The 15165-nt window shown below is 49.8% G+C and overlaps 1 protein-coding gene and 1 long non-coding RNA gene across 9 annotated transcripts in view; one reads left to right on the top strand and one right to left on the bottom strand.

Annotated features, from left to right (window-relative positions):
• The first annotated feature begins 270 nt into the window (after nt 1–270).
• Nucleotides 271–6837, top strand: LOC141572667 (uncharacterized). Its single transcript, XR_012498008.1, has 3 exons — nt 271–717; nt 1136–1261; nt 5626–6837. It is a non-coding gene; the product is annotated as an uncharacterized LOC141572667 (long non-coding RNA).
• Nucleotides 6833–15165, bottom strand: part of CELF5 (CUGBP Elav-like family member 5) — a 42336-nt gene continuing 34003 nt past the window's right edge. For 4 of the 8 annotated variants that reach the window (XM_019744226.2, XM_019744228.2, XM_019744227.2 and 1 more), the window contains 3 exons: nt 14579–14668; nt 12332–12475; nt 6833–10148 (listed from right to left, as the gene is read on the bottom strand). In XM_019744226.2, coding sequence (XP_019599785.2) covers nt 10021–10148; nt 12332–12475; nt 14579–14668 — 362 coding nt within the window. In that variant the 3' untranslated portion in view covers nt 6833–10020. The remainder of the gene's footprint in view (nt 10149–12331; nt 12476–14578; nt 14669–15165) is intronic. The other 4 variants (XM_074337557.1, XM_074337558.1, XM_074337556.1 and 1 more) reach the window with 3 other exon arrangements.

The raw sequence follows: 15165 nt of genomic DNA, 5'->3' as shown, positions 1-15165 counted from the left end.
ATAGTTACCCCCCTGCTACTTCTCCCACCGCAAAAGATACCCCTGTGAGTGAGAAGAAAGTGATAACAAGTTTTGCAGGTGAATATCTGGGGGAAGAAATATCCAGGCAAAGGGCACCGCTTATAAAAAGGTCCTGAAACAGGACCATTCCTGGCGTGTTAGAGGAACAGCCAGGCCTGTGTGGCTGGAGCAGAGTGAGTGAGGAGGAGAGAGGGAGGTGAGGGCAGGGAGGGGATGGGGGACAGTAGTGCAGGGCCCTGTGGGCCAAGTGGAGGACTTGGGCTTTGACCCCAAGGGAGAAGGAGCCCTGCGGGGTTGTGGTCAGAAGGGCAGAGGAGGTTGCTCATTGGCGCCCTCTCTTGGCTTCTGCGGGGATGACAGACTAAAGGTGCTGCAAGGGCGGGGGCCTGGGGACCAAGGCGGAGGAATGCACAGGTCCACGTGGGAGACGATGCGGTTGGACCAGGTGGAGGCAGAGGAGTGGGGAGAAATGGGCAGATTCAGGATAGAATTTTGAAGGCAGAGGCGACAAGACTTGCTAACAGATTGGCTATGGAGTGAGCAATAAAGAATGGAGTCAAAGGTAACATCAAAGTGTTTGGCCGCAGATCCTGGAAGGATGGGACCGCCATCTGCTGAGATAGTGACGATGTGAAGAAGCAGGAGTGGGGACGAAGAACACTTTTGACCTGAGGAACATCCGCTTGGAGATGTCAGGTGGGTTCATAGATTTAGGGCTGGGCTCATTGGAGGCTTTGATGGGGGACAGGCAGGCAGAAAAAAGATTAGGCCCTTGTCCCCATGGGCGGGGTCCTGGGGTTCCTTCTGGATTCTGTCTCCAGAATCGCCTACACACCCATCCACCCCCACACACAGCGGCCCTATGATCAGATCCTGGAGCTGTCCGAGACCCCCGGTGCTGAACCTCCAGCTCTAAGCAGCAACCGCGTTCCAGCTGACGGGGAGTGAGAGATGAAAACGTATGGTTGGACTTTACCCAGAATGGCAAAGCTATTTTGATGCGATTGGTCTGCGCTGGTTTCTATGCCTCGCTCACTCCAACTTGCACTGTACAGACCCCCAAAGAGAGGCAGGTATATGTTGTTCTAAGTTGGTTCCAAACTGCACCTTTAAGGATCGCTGAATGTGTCACTCCTGACGTCGCAATTCCCCAAGCTCTGAAGATAGGCCCGACTTCAGACTGTGGATTGGCTGATGACTTCATGAATATGTGGATCACCATCAACTTCACTTCGCTCCGGTAGGCTCAGGAGAGGGGGCGGAGAGAAGGCGGGACTGGGGCAGGGCCAGGGGTGGGCGCGTGCTCAGGGAACTGCATTTTGTTCCCTGCAGTGTCTCCAGTAGTAGTTACAGCAGCTCCTGGCACACGGCAGGCGCTTAATAAATGCTCCTTGCTGCTCGAATCCAGTAGTATAAATGGTGTCCGGGAGTTCACTTTGCTGACTTAGGAGGAGGCCCAGTTTTGTTTTGCCTTATAATTTATATGGTAACGACAAGGCTATTGCCCGTGTGCACTAACTAATCTCCCTGGTCGTGTCAGCAGACCTAGACAGTGCACGCTATCATAAGCCCCACTTTACAGACGAGGACACTGAAGCTTGGAGAGAGAACGAAAGTGTTTAAGGGCAGGCAAACCTTGAATCGCTCAGCAAATATTGAGAACCCAGAGCTGAGAGTAACAGTCTTTGCCCCCCTTTACCTCATGTCCTATTTCAATCTCAATTTGACCACCACACGCCCTGCTTCCGTCCTCTGTGCAGCCTTGAGGCCAACTAGGCTGAAGGCCCCTTGTTCTCTCACTAGGACCCGGGTAATTCATACCTCTACACCTTGGCTAGGGCTTTTCTCTGCACCTGGAAAATCACGTATGCCTCCATCCCAATTTAGCACCTCAGAACTGGAGAGGGGGTGGTGGCAGGAAGGACAATGTTCAGACCAAGTTCAATCTGGAGAGGAGGGGAGAGAAGGGCGTGGGGCAGATATTAGGGGACGAGGAAAGAAATTTGCACAGGGTAGCTTTTGTGTCCCCGGAGAGAGCCTGGGGGGGTCCCCGGAGAGAGCCTGGGGGGGTCCCCGGAGAGAGCCTGGGGGGGTCCCCGGAGAGAGCCTGGGGGGTCCCCGCACCACCTTATCTAGCTGCGTAGCGCGTGGCACACATTGGGTGCTCAATAAATGCTTGAGGCATTTCAAATGGAGACTCCAATACTGAACGAAAGCGTGGGTCTCTGCTCCCCCTGCTGGTGGTCAGGGGCGAAACCTCTGGAAAGGACATTTTTTACTTTTCAAGAGGATTATTCTGACACTTCTGCAGCGCTTACTCTGGGCTTCATAAATATTAACTCATTCATTCCCACAACGATCCTCAGAAGCGTGTGCCCTATAACTTCATTTCCTAGAGGGAGGGGGTAACTGAGCCACAGAAAGATCCGCCACTGGTCTGATAAATCTCATAACTGGTATTTAAACCCTGGTCAGTCCTCTTCCAGACTTAACCGCTCTGCTTTTAGGACACTTAGTAAGCAGCTACTATGTGCTGGGCTCTAAGGAATAGAAAAATAAACAAGTCACAGCAGGCACTGATGACATGCTATTTTAGTTACTATAGCTTCATGATACATCTGTGTTTTATAGGGTAGCATGGTAGAGGTTCAGTGGGCAGGCTCTGCAGCCAGCCAGCCAACCTTTCTGTATTACCCCATCTGTAAATTAGGTCCTACCTCCTAGGGCTACTGGGTGATTGAATAATACTTATAAAGCACTGGGAACCATGTCTGGCACATAGTAGGTGCTCAATAAACAGCTATTCATTTCAGCCCATTCCAGTCTTGCTTCCTTACGATCCAATCATCCACATGAATTTGAGAATCAGTTTGTCCAGTTTCATGGAAATTACTGTGGAGATCTGAACTGTGCAGAAATCAAGGTTCATCTGGGAGAGAACTGACCTTTTAGAATCGTGAGTTGTCCTGGGTACCATCGTCTGGCTTTTTCCTTTATGTCTTTCAGTAAAATGTTACCGTGTTCTCTAGGTTCTTCTGAAGTATATTCCAGGTACTTTGTAGTTTTTGTCTTTGCAGTTGATGAGGTTCTGCTGATGTGTTAGTTATCATTGCTGCACAATGAATTACCTTAAAACTTGGCGGTTTAAAACATTTATTATCTCACAGTGGCTGTGGGTCAGGAATTGGGGGTGCTTAGCTGGGTTCTCTACTTCAGGGTTTCTCACAGGCTGCAATCAAGGTGTCAGCTGGGCTGAGGTCTTATCTGAAGGCTGGACTGGGAAAGGGTCCACTTCCAAGCTTGTGTGGTTGTTGGCAGGACTCAGCTCCCAGCTGGCTGTTGGCCCTCTATAGGGCAGTGGGGTAGCTGTGTTAAATGTAGGTACTTTCCCCAAAACACATCCCATACCTATCTTTTCCATTCATCTTTTAAAAATGTATTTAAAATGAATTCTTTATTTCCTAAATAATACCTAATATATTCACCTTGTCAAGATTGCAGCTAAGACTCAACTCTGCTTCATCCTGGCCCCCCAGTTCCTCACTCCACAAAGATACTCCCCTAACCGTTCTGGAGAATATACTTTTATCCTTCCCTCTCATTATTACAATCATATACATGGTCCCAGAGAGAATGTATACATATTTTTAAAAATAACAAATGCATACACCATGGATTATTTCCTGCTCTGTGCATTATTCTACAGCTCTCTTCTTTTCATCTAACTATGTGACCTAGAGGTGATTTCATTCTCTAACAGCCACATGGTATTCCACGGTGGGAACACTCCCTGTGGCAGCCACCCTCCAAGGTGGCCCCAAATGCCCTACCTCCTGGTATTCATGCCTGTGTGTAATCCTGTTGTGACTGTGGGCTAAACTTTGTGACTCATTTCTAACAAATAGAATAAAGTAGAGGTAATGGGGTGTGACCTGGAGACAAGTCACGAAAGACAGGGTTCAAGAAGTCCACATGGAGAGGAACTGAGGCCTCTCACCAACAGCCACTTGAGGGAACCGTCTGAAACCCCAGTCCAGCCTTCAGATGAGGCGGCCCTAGCTGATGTCCTGACTGTGACTTCATGAGAGACCCCAAGCCAGAATCACTCAGCTATGTCACTTGCGGGTTCCTGACCCACAGAAACTATGTGACATAATGAATGTGTATTGTTATAATCTGCTAAGATTGGGGCAGGGTTAACTTGTTATGCAGCAATAGCTAACTGATACACCCTGGATGTCACTTAACTTATTCCCCCTGAATGAACACGTATACCACAGCTAGGGCTCAGCTGTCTCAAGCACATCCCTGTTCACTCTATGGAGATACTCAGAGGTAAAACTGCTATAGTATAAGGATTCGTGTTCTAAATGTTTAATAATTTTAAGTTAAATGTAAAAGCTTAAATTTGACTACTACAAATAACTTGAATTACAACCTAACATTTGAATTTCAGTCATTACACAGCACAGGGAAGTGGGATGGTGCAGCAGTTAAGAGACCAGCCTGAGAACCTGGGTTCAGCTCCTGCTGTGCAGACTAAAGCAGGGGACTTAACCTCTCTGAGCCCTAGTTTACTAACTCATAAAGTCGGGCTAATAGAACATACTCACAGGGTGGTATCAGGCTAGATCAGTGCTGCCTGGTAGTACTTTCTGCAGTGATGGACATGTGACTATCGAGTCCTTAAAATGTGGCTTAGTGTGACTGAGGAAGTTAATTTATAATGATTAAAATTGATTTAAATATAAATAGCCACATGCAGCTAGTGGCTACTGTATTGGATGACACAGGCTTGAAACAATGGTTGGCAAATAGTAAGTGCTTAATAAGTGCCTTGTGGGAACATTATCCTGCCATATTATCCTCCAAAGTGTCCATTTATACCTCACCAAAATGAAGGTCACCCCAGGTGTCCTCTTAACATCCCTATCTGATCATGCTTCTCCTCTGCTCGAAGTCCTTCTGTGGTTCCCCGTTGCCCTAAGATAATGTCTCAGATTTGCTCATCTCATTGTAGTCACAGCATTTAGCATGCTGTAGAATTACTTTGTCTTGCAGAAATGGGTAGGGTTTTTTGGTCCACCTTTCTCCTTGACTGAGGCCTCAGGAGGCCAGGGACAACGTCTGGCACTCGGTAGGTGCTTCATCATGAAAGGACCTCTATAATCCTGCCCTTATCTCTGCATCTGTTTTTTTGTTGGTCAGCCAACTGTCCAACCACCACACCATCTCAAGACTCTGAGCCTTTGCCCAGGCTTTTCCTTCTACCTAGAAAACCCTTCCAGGCAGACTCAGACTCATCTCTCCAGCTCGTACCCCAGCTGGTCCTCATTCTCTGTGTGGGTGCTGGAGCAAGGCATTTCATTTCTGAGCCCCAGTTTCGTCAACCATAAAACGGGATGAATTACCAATAAGGCATGGTTCTGCAAAGCATCTGGCAGGATATTAAGTAGCACATTAAATCCAGTGGTTAGGCTCAGCTTGGGTGTGGCCATCTCCACTATTCACATTCCCACCCGAGTCCCTCCCCTGGAGACCACTGTCCCCCACCCTGGGTCTCAGGACTGTTTTTGTTGTTGTTGTTGTTGTTGTTGTTTTTAGGAACTTTGAGGCCTCCACTAGAGTGGGGCAGGAATCAAATCCACATCGCCTCTCTGCTCTCACCTTCAGGCCTCCCTCCTCAGGGCACTCCTCGGTCTTCGGCTGCATCACGTCCAGTTGGGGACTTTCTCCCTCAACATTCCAATTCAAAATCTATTGTGTAACAGTGCTGGCGAGGATGCGGAGAAACTGGACCCCTTGTGCACTGCTGATGGGAATGTACAATTGGGGCAGTTGTCATGGAAAATGGTTGGGTGGTTCCTCAAAGTGCTAAACATAGAATTACCACATGACCCAACAATTCTGCTCCTAGGTATCTACCCAAGAGAACTGAAATAGGTGTTCAAACACAAACTTGTATACAAATATTTATGGTGGCACTATTCACAATGGCCCAAAGGTGACAACAACCCAAATATCCATTAATGGATGAATGGATACACAAGATGTGGTCCATCCACACACTCAGCCATGAAGAGGAGGGAGGCGCTGACACTCGTTACAACGTGGATGGACCTTGAACACACGGTGCTCATGAGAGAAGCCAGACATACAAGGCCACACAGCGTGATTCCATTTATGGGAAATGTCCACAACAGGCACATCCAGAGACAGGGAGTGGTTGGTGGTTGCCAGGGGCTGGGGGAGGGGATGGAGAGTGACTGCTAAGGGGGACAAGGTTCCTTTTGGGGTGATGGAATGATTTGGAGTTAGAGGCGATGGCTGCAGAATCTTGTGAATGTACTTAATGCCACTGAATTGTACACTTTAAAATAGTAAAAATAGTGAATTTTATGTTATGTGCATTTTGCCTCAATTTAAAAATAATGTGTATTGTAGTGTCTCCTCTCCTAGGCTGCCTCCGTGAAGGCAGAGACCATCTGGTCACTGCTGTGTCTGTGGCCAGCAAAGGAACAGGTGTGCAGTAAGTGTTCAAGAAATGTTTGCTGACTGACTGAATGAATGAATGTGGGAATCAAGAAACACAGACACCTGCTCTTCCTGAGAGAGAACACTCCATTTCTTCAAATTCTGGATGAGTCAGACAAAATCTTGGCTATGGGAATATGAGGCCTGCCTTCTCAGAACATACCCTCCTGCATCCCCTAACTCTAAATCTGGATTTTTCTCTAGCCCACACACTCAATGGGGCCAGACCATTTGGTCTTTATGTATGTGAGAGGGTAAATAAGGGAGGACTCAGTCCTTTAGCAAGTAAAACTTTTATTAAATAAACTTTCAGTTTCTCCAGACCAAAGAGAGGCGTTTTGGACATAAAGATGATGCTTGCAGCTTCTCACCTGAAACACGCCACAGTGACAAGGACCTCTCCAGCCACGAAATTCAAACCAAGTCAACCCAAAGTTTCTTCTAAGTCCTTTTCTTGTCTTTTGTGTGTTTGTGTGTGTGTGTGTGTGTGTGTGTTGTGTGGCGGTTTGTTTCCAAAAGTCGATTTGCAAGTTGAAACTTCATGAAATTACTCGTAGCAGAAATAAAATACATTGTACAAATCACGTAGATCTTCAATGTGGAGTATAAAAATGGTATTTACAGCCAGTAAACATGGACCAGAAGGACACACGCCACTGCACGCCCCGCCTGGCCAGAGCTTGGCGGGTGCTGGGGACACAGACGAGGCCCCCTCTCGGCCCCTGAGCACACGCTTGCACACGCAGACGCACGGGACACAGGCACGCTAGAGAGTGTCTCAGAACAATTATTGAAACAAGTTGGTCAGAAGATTTTTTTTTTCTTTTCCTTTTTTTTTTTTTTTTTCTATGAGTTTTTTTTTCTTCTTTTTTTCTGGGTTGGTCAACACATTTTGGTAGAAACAAAAGGGAATGCTGTGGGTTTTTTTTTTCTTTAAAAATTTTTTTCTTTAGCTTATCAAGTTCTTTGGTGCCTCATTTGGCGAGAGGCCCCACTGAACGTCCAAACGAACTTGACTCTGTGCTTCAAGGTGGGTTTTCATGGTTTGGGTAGCTATACAGAGACACCCCACAAGGTCTCCCTCCCCGCCCCAGCTAGGAAACAAAAATCCATTATTGTTTGTTTTTCCCCCCATTTTTTTCTCTTTTCTTCTTGTACCTGCTCAGAAAGACCAACATTTAAAAAAAAAAATTCTTTGAAGAGGTATCTTCGGCAAAGGGGTGCTTGGCCAGTGCAGGTTGGGCTTGTCCAACGAGCGTGGCGATCTTGGTCATGAGATCGTGAATTCCAGGCTGGTGATCCGAAGGCAGGGAGGATTGGCTGCCTGCCCTTGGGAGGGGGCGCGAGGGGTGGGGGCTCCCCCACCCTGTCTGCTCCCCCGACGGAAAGCTAAGGGCTATTGGTCACATGAGTAAGGCTATGACTGGGGGGGAAGGGCTGGGGGAGGCCAGGGGGTCTCTTTTGTGCCTGGGAAGGCAAGGCCCTGGGACGAGGGAGGGGGGTCGGGGGTAGTTCCGGAAGCTGCAGCTAGGAGCAGGGACACTCAAGCCGGCTGAGCCCATAGGCCAAAGTCCTGGAGGTATATTGGTTGGCTGATGACTCCCAGTGCTTCTCCCACGCCCTGGTCTGACATGACAGCCAGGAGGTGGGGAGACATCGGGCTGCCCGACCAGCCTCAGCCCTTCTTACGTCCCTGCTGAGTGACCCACCCAGGGTCACCTTCTCTTGGATGGAAGGAAGTCGGAAAAGTTTGGTCCCATGATCTATACTCAAAAAATATATATACTGTCTATAGCTCTATATATATATGCATATATATATATATAGGAAAAGTGTGATTTAGTTTGGAGAAGCCACCAAGGTTGTGTGTGGGGGGGAGCGAGGAAATCTCCCAGGAGGGGGCAGTCAACCCCTTGGCCCCCAACTCAGGAGCTCCCCCATCCCCCTACCCCCTTCGGTAGCAGTTCACATTTTGGGGAAGGGGCCAAGGGGAGACAGGAGAGGAGAGGGAGGGCTGGTGTCCAAACTTGGTTGTAATTTACGGAAAAGTCCTGGGTCGGTTGGAAGCGGGAAACCCTCCTGGGGTGGGAAGGCCCCTCACCTGGCGGAGAAGGGAGGGGCGTTAGGGAGCGCCGAGGGGGGCACACAGGCAGACGACCTCACCTCCCACCGACCCCAAAGCGCCTAATCTTTTCGGAAGGAATCCATTTGGGGGTTTGGAGGCTGACACACCCGGCTTGGAAAGGATTTAGGGTCACAAAGCCTGTGTCCTCAACTGGCAATTGGGGACAAATATTCCTGTTTGAGTCTCCTCTCCCCTGCTGCCTGCCACTGAAGCTCCAGAAAGGCAGTTTCGCCCCGTCCATTCCCCCCCAACCCCATCCACCCCATTTCTGTTCATTCACAGCTGTATCCCCAAGTGCTGGAAACAGTGCCTAGCACATAGTGGTGCTCAGGAAGGATGTGCTGTCTCAGCGTGTTAAAAGTGTGTGGATCGCCTGTGAGTTGGCTTTCAGGTGGCGGACTTCCAAACGTGTGTTCCAAGACGTAGGACTCTGACTGCACACCCTCAGATCTGTGGGTGCTGACCTGACAGGGTTTGAAAAGTACCACCAGCCCCTAACTGAGCACCTACTTTGCGCCAGACCCCAGGCGAGGCTCTCTGATGACGACGGCACTGGTGATTAAGATAGAAAAAACCCCAAAAAGAATTATCGAGAGCTTTCCAGGTGATAGGTCTTGGGCTCAGCTGGGAAAATACCATCTTCCCTGTGTGAGTCCTCCCTGCTGAACTCTGGGGGAGGTGGCTTTTAAGAGCCCATTTCACAGATGAGGCTCGTGGAGGCTTGAGGTCAGTAGTTTCCTCATTGGCCCCTTAGGCTCACTGTTTGTTCCTCAAAGAAGGCGATTAGTTGTTGATAAAGTTGTTCACTCTGATGGCAAAATACACTCTTGGGGATTTGTTTGTTTGGGGGGACATCTTTTTCCTGTCATGCCAGTGGGAGAGGCAAAATCACACTTTCCTATCAACCCACTGGGATGAATGATACCAAATAAGGAGCTATGAGAGGGGCCCCGCTGGGAGAGTCACAGGACAGGACAAAAGCCCTCCCCACAACATGCCCCACCCCAGACCACACCTGACCCCTCAGACAAACTTGTATTCGTCCTTCAAAGCCTTTTCCAGGAAGGATTCCCTAAACACCCTTGGTGAGCACTGGCTTCCTCCACCTCCCCACCCCAATCCCACCCTCCCGTCCATGGCAGGAAGTGGGTATCTTCATTCAGCTGCCCCCACCAATCCAACCTGGGGGCTCCTGTAGCCTCTTGCAGCACCCCCCAGCCTGGGGAGGGTTTGGAGAATGGGAAAGGGTGCAGACAAGATGGGGAGGGGAGGGTTGGGATGGGTGGGGCCGCCTGGCGGCTCACCTGGGCCAAGCCCGCAGCCTGGGTGGCTGTGGGCAGTCAGTAGGGGTGTCCCGGGTCTCTGGGCCGTTTCAGCTGCACCTTCAGCCTCTTCATGCCGATCTGAAAGCCATTCATGGCCTGGATGGCAGTCTGCGCGCTAGCTGGGTTGTCAAAGCTCACGAAGCCTGCAGAGACCGGGGTGGACCGCGATGGTGGGCACAATGGGCGTCCTCTGCTCGCTCCAGTGCTGCAGCCCTGGCTTCCTGGCTCACAGGGCCCTGGGGGCAGGTGTGCTCGCAGGAGCAGATGGGCTGGGGGAAGTGGCAGGGCTTGCCAGAGGACACACAGCAACCCTGGTCTAGTTCTGACACCCCTGGGCTTGCATGCCTCTGGGGATGGGGCACTCACTCCTTACCTGGGGTCTGCTCTGGGGAGACTTCCCATTCGGAGTGGGGGACAGGTGGGACCTCTGGGGGTCCTGCGAGGGCCACGTTCTCCCTCCCTTCCACCAGTATGCCTGCCTGTGTCCTCTGGGCCCTGATGCCAACACTGCCTCCTCCGAGACCTCTATCTATCTGGGGTCTTATCTGTCAATCTGACTGTCTATCTCGTGTGTGTGTCTTTTTGTCTCTTCTCTCTGTCCCTCTTTTTCTATCTTTGTGTGTGTGTGTCTTTGTCTCTTTTTCTGTCTCTTTTACCCCCTCTCTCTCTGTCTCTGTCAGTTTCTCTACCCCTGTCTCTCCTGAGACCATCAGAAACACTTAAGCCTCCCTTCCTTAAACTGCCACCAGCCCAAGCTCCCTTCACCTCCCACCTCAAGGCCACCTGGCCCTACTCCTGTTCCTCATTTCTTGGTCCTCACAGGCTTCTCAGGGGACCATGTGGAGGCCACAGGGGCCAGGGGGTAAAGGACCACATATGCAAGCATTTGGAGGTGGGGACCCCTGAGCTCTGTGTGAGAGGCCAGGTGGGAATCAGGTAGAGAGATGGGGGGGGTTAGGGTTTAGGGGTCTTGCTGAGGCCACGGGGAGCCATGGAGGAATTTAGAGCTGGGGGATTGATGTCTTCATATCTATTCTCTCAAATAATTCCCCGCTCCCCCTCCATTATATAGATAAGCAAAGTGAGGCTCAGAGAAGGCATGTGACCCCCTCATTGTTGAAAGTGATTGAGTAGGTTTTCCTTCAGAAATTTCCTCTTCCTCCTGGAAGCAGGATACAGAAGAGGAGATCTGGGCACTGGTGGGTGTCCCTTACTTGTTGTGTGACCTCAAGTGTGTCACTTGACCACTCCATGTCTCTCTTTCCTCCCTCAGTAAATTGGGACACTTTTTCCCTTTTATGGTTGGATACTGAGTATATGCTGGAGCCACTTAATATTAATAGTCAAGAGTAGGCCCTTCAAAGAGGACAAGGTAGGGTTAACAGTCCAGATTTTGGAGTCAAACAGACTGATTTTAATCTAGATTCTTTGTTGCTATGTGACTTTGAACAAGTGGCAGTGCCTCTCTGAGCCCTAATTTCCTTTGTTTCTGGGACAACGAAGTCCTCCCCAAGGTCCACAAGGCCCTGCACAGCCACTCCCATCCCTTCCTTGCCATCCCCCACTTCCTATCTCCCCTCACTCACTCTTCCACTCACATAGCCTCCTCGCTGTTCCTACAGCATGCACGGTCCAGCCCCCGGGCCTTTGCACATGCTGTTCCCTCTGCCTAGAGCATTCTTCTCTCAGATTTCCCCATGCTGGTTCCTTATTGGTCAGGCCTATTTTTCTTCATACCACTCATAAGTCCCTGACCTATATACTATGTTTATTAATTTCAATCTCCTCCCCCTAGATTGTGCTTTCCAATTCGGTCGTCACTGGCTATGGTGGTTATTTTAATTTAAATTCATTAAATTAAATAAAATTTAAAATTCAGTTCTTTGGTTGCACTGGCCACATTTCAAGTGCTTGGTAGCCAACAGCTCAAAGAGCCCTGATACACAATATTTCCATCATCAGAAAAAGTTCTGGTGGACAATGCAGCAAGACTGTGAGCTTTCTGAGGGCAGGGGTTTGTTGGCTTCCTTCACAGCTCTGTGCCCAGAGCTCAGCACGGTGCCTGGCATACAGCACAATATATCTACTTGCTGAATGAATGAATGAATGAGCCTTAGAAAAGATGCATAGCAAATGCCTGGCATACAGTAGGTGCTTAATAAGTACTCACTCTGATTATGAATGGGATTCTTTTTTTAAAAAAAAGTGTGACTCTTTTGGACTAGGTCTGTCTCATGGCTGACCACCCCCTCCTACACTCCCCATTCCAGGGTAAGGGGAGCGGGATGGGCTGCCAGCAGGAAGGGTTGCCCCAGCAGGTACTCACCAAAACATTTGCTCTGGTTGGTGGCCCGATCCATAAACACCTTGGAGGAGATGATATTGCCGAAGGGCAGGAACATCTGCGTCAGCTCCGTGTCTCCAAACTCCTGGGGGAGGTGGTAGATAAACAGGTTACAGCCTTCGGGACCTGCAGGTAGGGGAGAGAAAGACGTAAAGCCCCCAAGGCGAGGAGGCGGACCCCCCTGTGGGAGGGGCATGGGTTGGAACCTCGGGAGAGGGGTGCCCCATGACACCCAGACTGAAGGGATGTAAGAATGGGGGGCAGGGAAGGCAGGGAACTGACCCTGACCTATATAATCCCACACGCAGGGACTCCAAACCTCTCATGATCCTCAGGCCCCAGATAATTTACAAAATTCTGATGATCCATACCCCTCCCCCAAAACCGATATAAATCCCAGGCAATCCCAAACTCCTGGAAAATCCCTAACCCTCAAACTCCAGATCATTTACAAAAGTCAGGTGAACTGAGGTATATGGAAACTTTGATCTATCTTTGCAATAATTCTGCAAGTCTAAAACTGATTCTAAAATAAAATATTCTTCTATTTATTTTTGAGTCTGATGATCACAGAATAAAATAAGACAAGTAATTAATTATCTGGTCCCAAACCCCAAATATCCAGATATACTTTCCAAAAACCTTGGATAATCCTCCTAACTTTGGATAATTTTCAAAACTCAGATGATGCAAAAATAAAATCAAGTAAAATACAAAGAGTATTCTCCCGTCCCGCACCCCAGATATCCTGAAACCACAGATAATTTTTAAATGGTAGACTATACCAACCAGAAATAATTTTTTTAAAAGCAAGGCTAACCCTCGGAATCATCCCCTCCCCATATAATCGCCAGTGCATGGCTCATGCAAAAACTATAAATAATACCATTTAAAAACCTGGATTACCTGAAGCCATGAACTGTTCCAAAACCTCTCTTATACCCCCCAAAACAAAGGTAATCATCAAACCACCAAGAATTCCCCCCACCCTTGCAATGAATATTCCCCACCTCAAAAAATACAAAATCCAAGATCACACAATCACACCCACCCCTTACCTTCCTGATTAGGGCCACAGTTCAGCTATAATGCCTGTTTTTAAAACGGAAGTGTGTTTCAAGGTGATTGATACGTTACAGCACGATTTTGAGCATAACAAATTTTGCGTTTGCTTGTGGGCTACCTTGTCTCCAAGAAACACTAGATGAATGCAGAAAACCTCACCCAGCTGAACCAAGCCTCAAGAAAACAAAATGCACGTGAGTGCCCACGGCTCAAACACCTACCAACTTCCTCAGTTCCCCAAGTGTGTTAGAAGCCACACTCTTTCCACTATTTCACAATAACTCACATGTTGCAACCCTTCCGATGCCACTTCCACATGCAAATTTCAGGTCGTTTCCACCATAAAGTTGTACTATCCATGTATTTATTGTACTATCCATGTATTTATTGTACTATCCATGTATTTCTTATCCATTTACATTCATAAAACTGTGCTACCCTATTAGGGTCCTATCTGGTTTGTTTTTGGTTTGTTTTTTTTCCATGTCTGCGGGCCAAGCTCCAAGATTCCCTCGCCATGGGTGATTTCGGGTTAGTCTGATTGGTCACTTCTCCCCATCCCCCATCACCACCCCCACTAGCTGGATTAAAGAGAGGAAGGGACTCTCTGGTGCTGAGCGTCCACTATGTGTCAGGAACAGCCACCGCTTATTTCCCAGTAATGTCTCCTGGCACAGATGGTCGCCCGTATTACAGATGAAGAAACTGAGGCACGGGGTAGTGAGGTGTCTTCCTTATGTCACAAATCAGAACTGGGTGGATCCGAATTCTGGTTGTCCCACTCCAGAATCTAACTCCTCCCTCCCTCGACTCTACTGGGGAGGCCTCAGGTTACGCGAAATACCTCACCACTCCACCCCCCAACCTCAAAATGAGTTTCCTATCCAAAAATTCAGAGAATCATCCAGTTTTGGAGAGGACATCTCTATACCTAAGGGGTCCCACTTTCCGGAAGAGGAAACTGAGGCTCGGAGAGTCAGATTCAGTTAACCCTCCCAAACACCCAGGGGCTGCGTCAGGACTCGAACCCTAGTATGTCGGCACCCGGCTACACTCAGCCTCAGCCTCGCGGATCCCAGAGGCCCAGCCAAGCCCGGGTCCTGGAGGTGGACGGGGCGGTCAGAGGGTGGGGCTGGCGCCCGGGGGAGGTCAAAGCCCCCTCACCTTCTCGCTGCTGCTGCTGCTGCTGCAGGAGGGGCGGCGGCTGGGGGACGCTGTGCGCGATGGGCGTGATGGCCGCTGTGGGATACATGGCTGCAGAGACGGGGAGTGGAGGTGGGCGTGAGGTCGATGGGCGCCGGAGTGGGGTGGGGCGGAACTAAGACATAAGGGGTGGGACTGATTCGGGGAAGGGGTCAAATGTGAGGGCGGGGCCAAACCCGGGTCTGGGGAAAGAGGAGGGGCGTAGGCACCGCGAAAAACGGGCCTAAGGGTGGGGCCAAGGCAACAGGGAAGAATGGGGCGGGGCTATGAGTTGAGGGCGTGGCCAAGGCAAGCCTTTGGAAGAAGAGCCAGAGATGGGGCGGGGCTTCAGCAGAGGCGGTGAAAGATGTGAGGGGCGGGACTAAAGGTGGGCTCTTGGGGCGGGACCAGACGCTGAAGAAGGGCGGGGAGGGGGCGGAGCCAAGAGCCAGGATTGGGCCAGAGCCAGAAGTAGGAGGCGTGACTAGGCAAAGAAGACGGGCCGAGGGGCCAAACCCTGCAGGCGGGCTTCGTTAGGGGCGGGGCCATGCGTGGGGCGGGGCCGGGAT

Source organism: Rhinolophus sinicus, linkage group LG07 (genome assembly GCF_036562045.2).
Source record: "Rhinolophus sinicus isolate RSC01 linkage group LG07, ASM3656204v1, whole genome shotgun sequence".
Taxonomy (NCBI): domain Eukaryota; kingdom Metazoa; phylum Chordata; class Mammalia; order Chiroptera; family Rhinolophidae; genus Rhinolophus; species Rhinolophus sinicus.
Note: the sequence above shows the minus strand (reverse complement) of the source record. Positions and strands in the feature narration are given on the sequence as shown.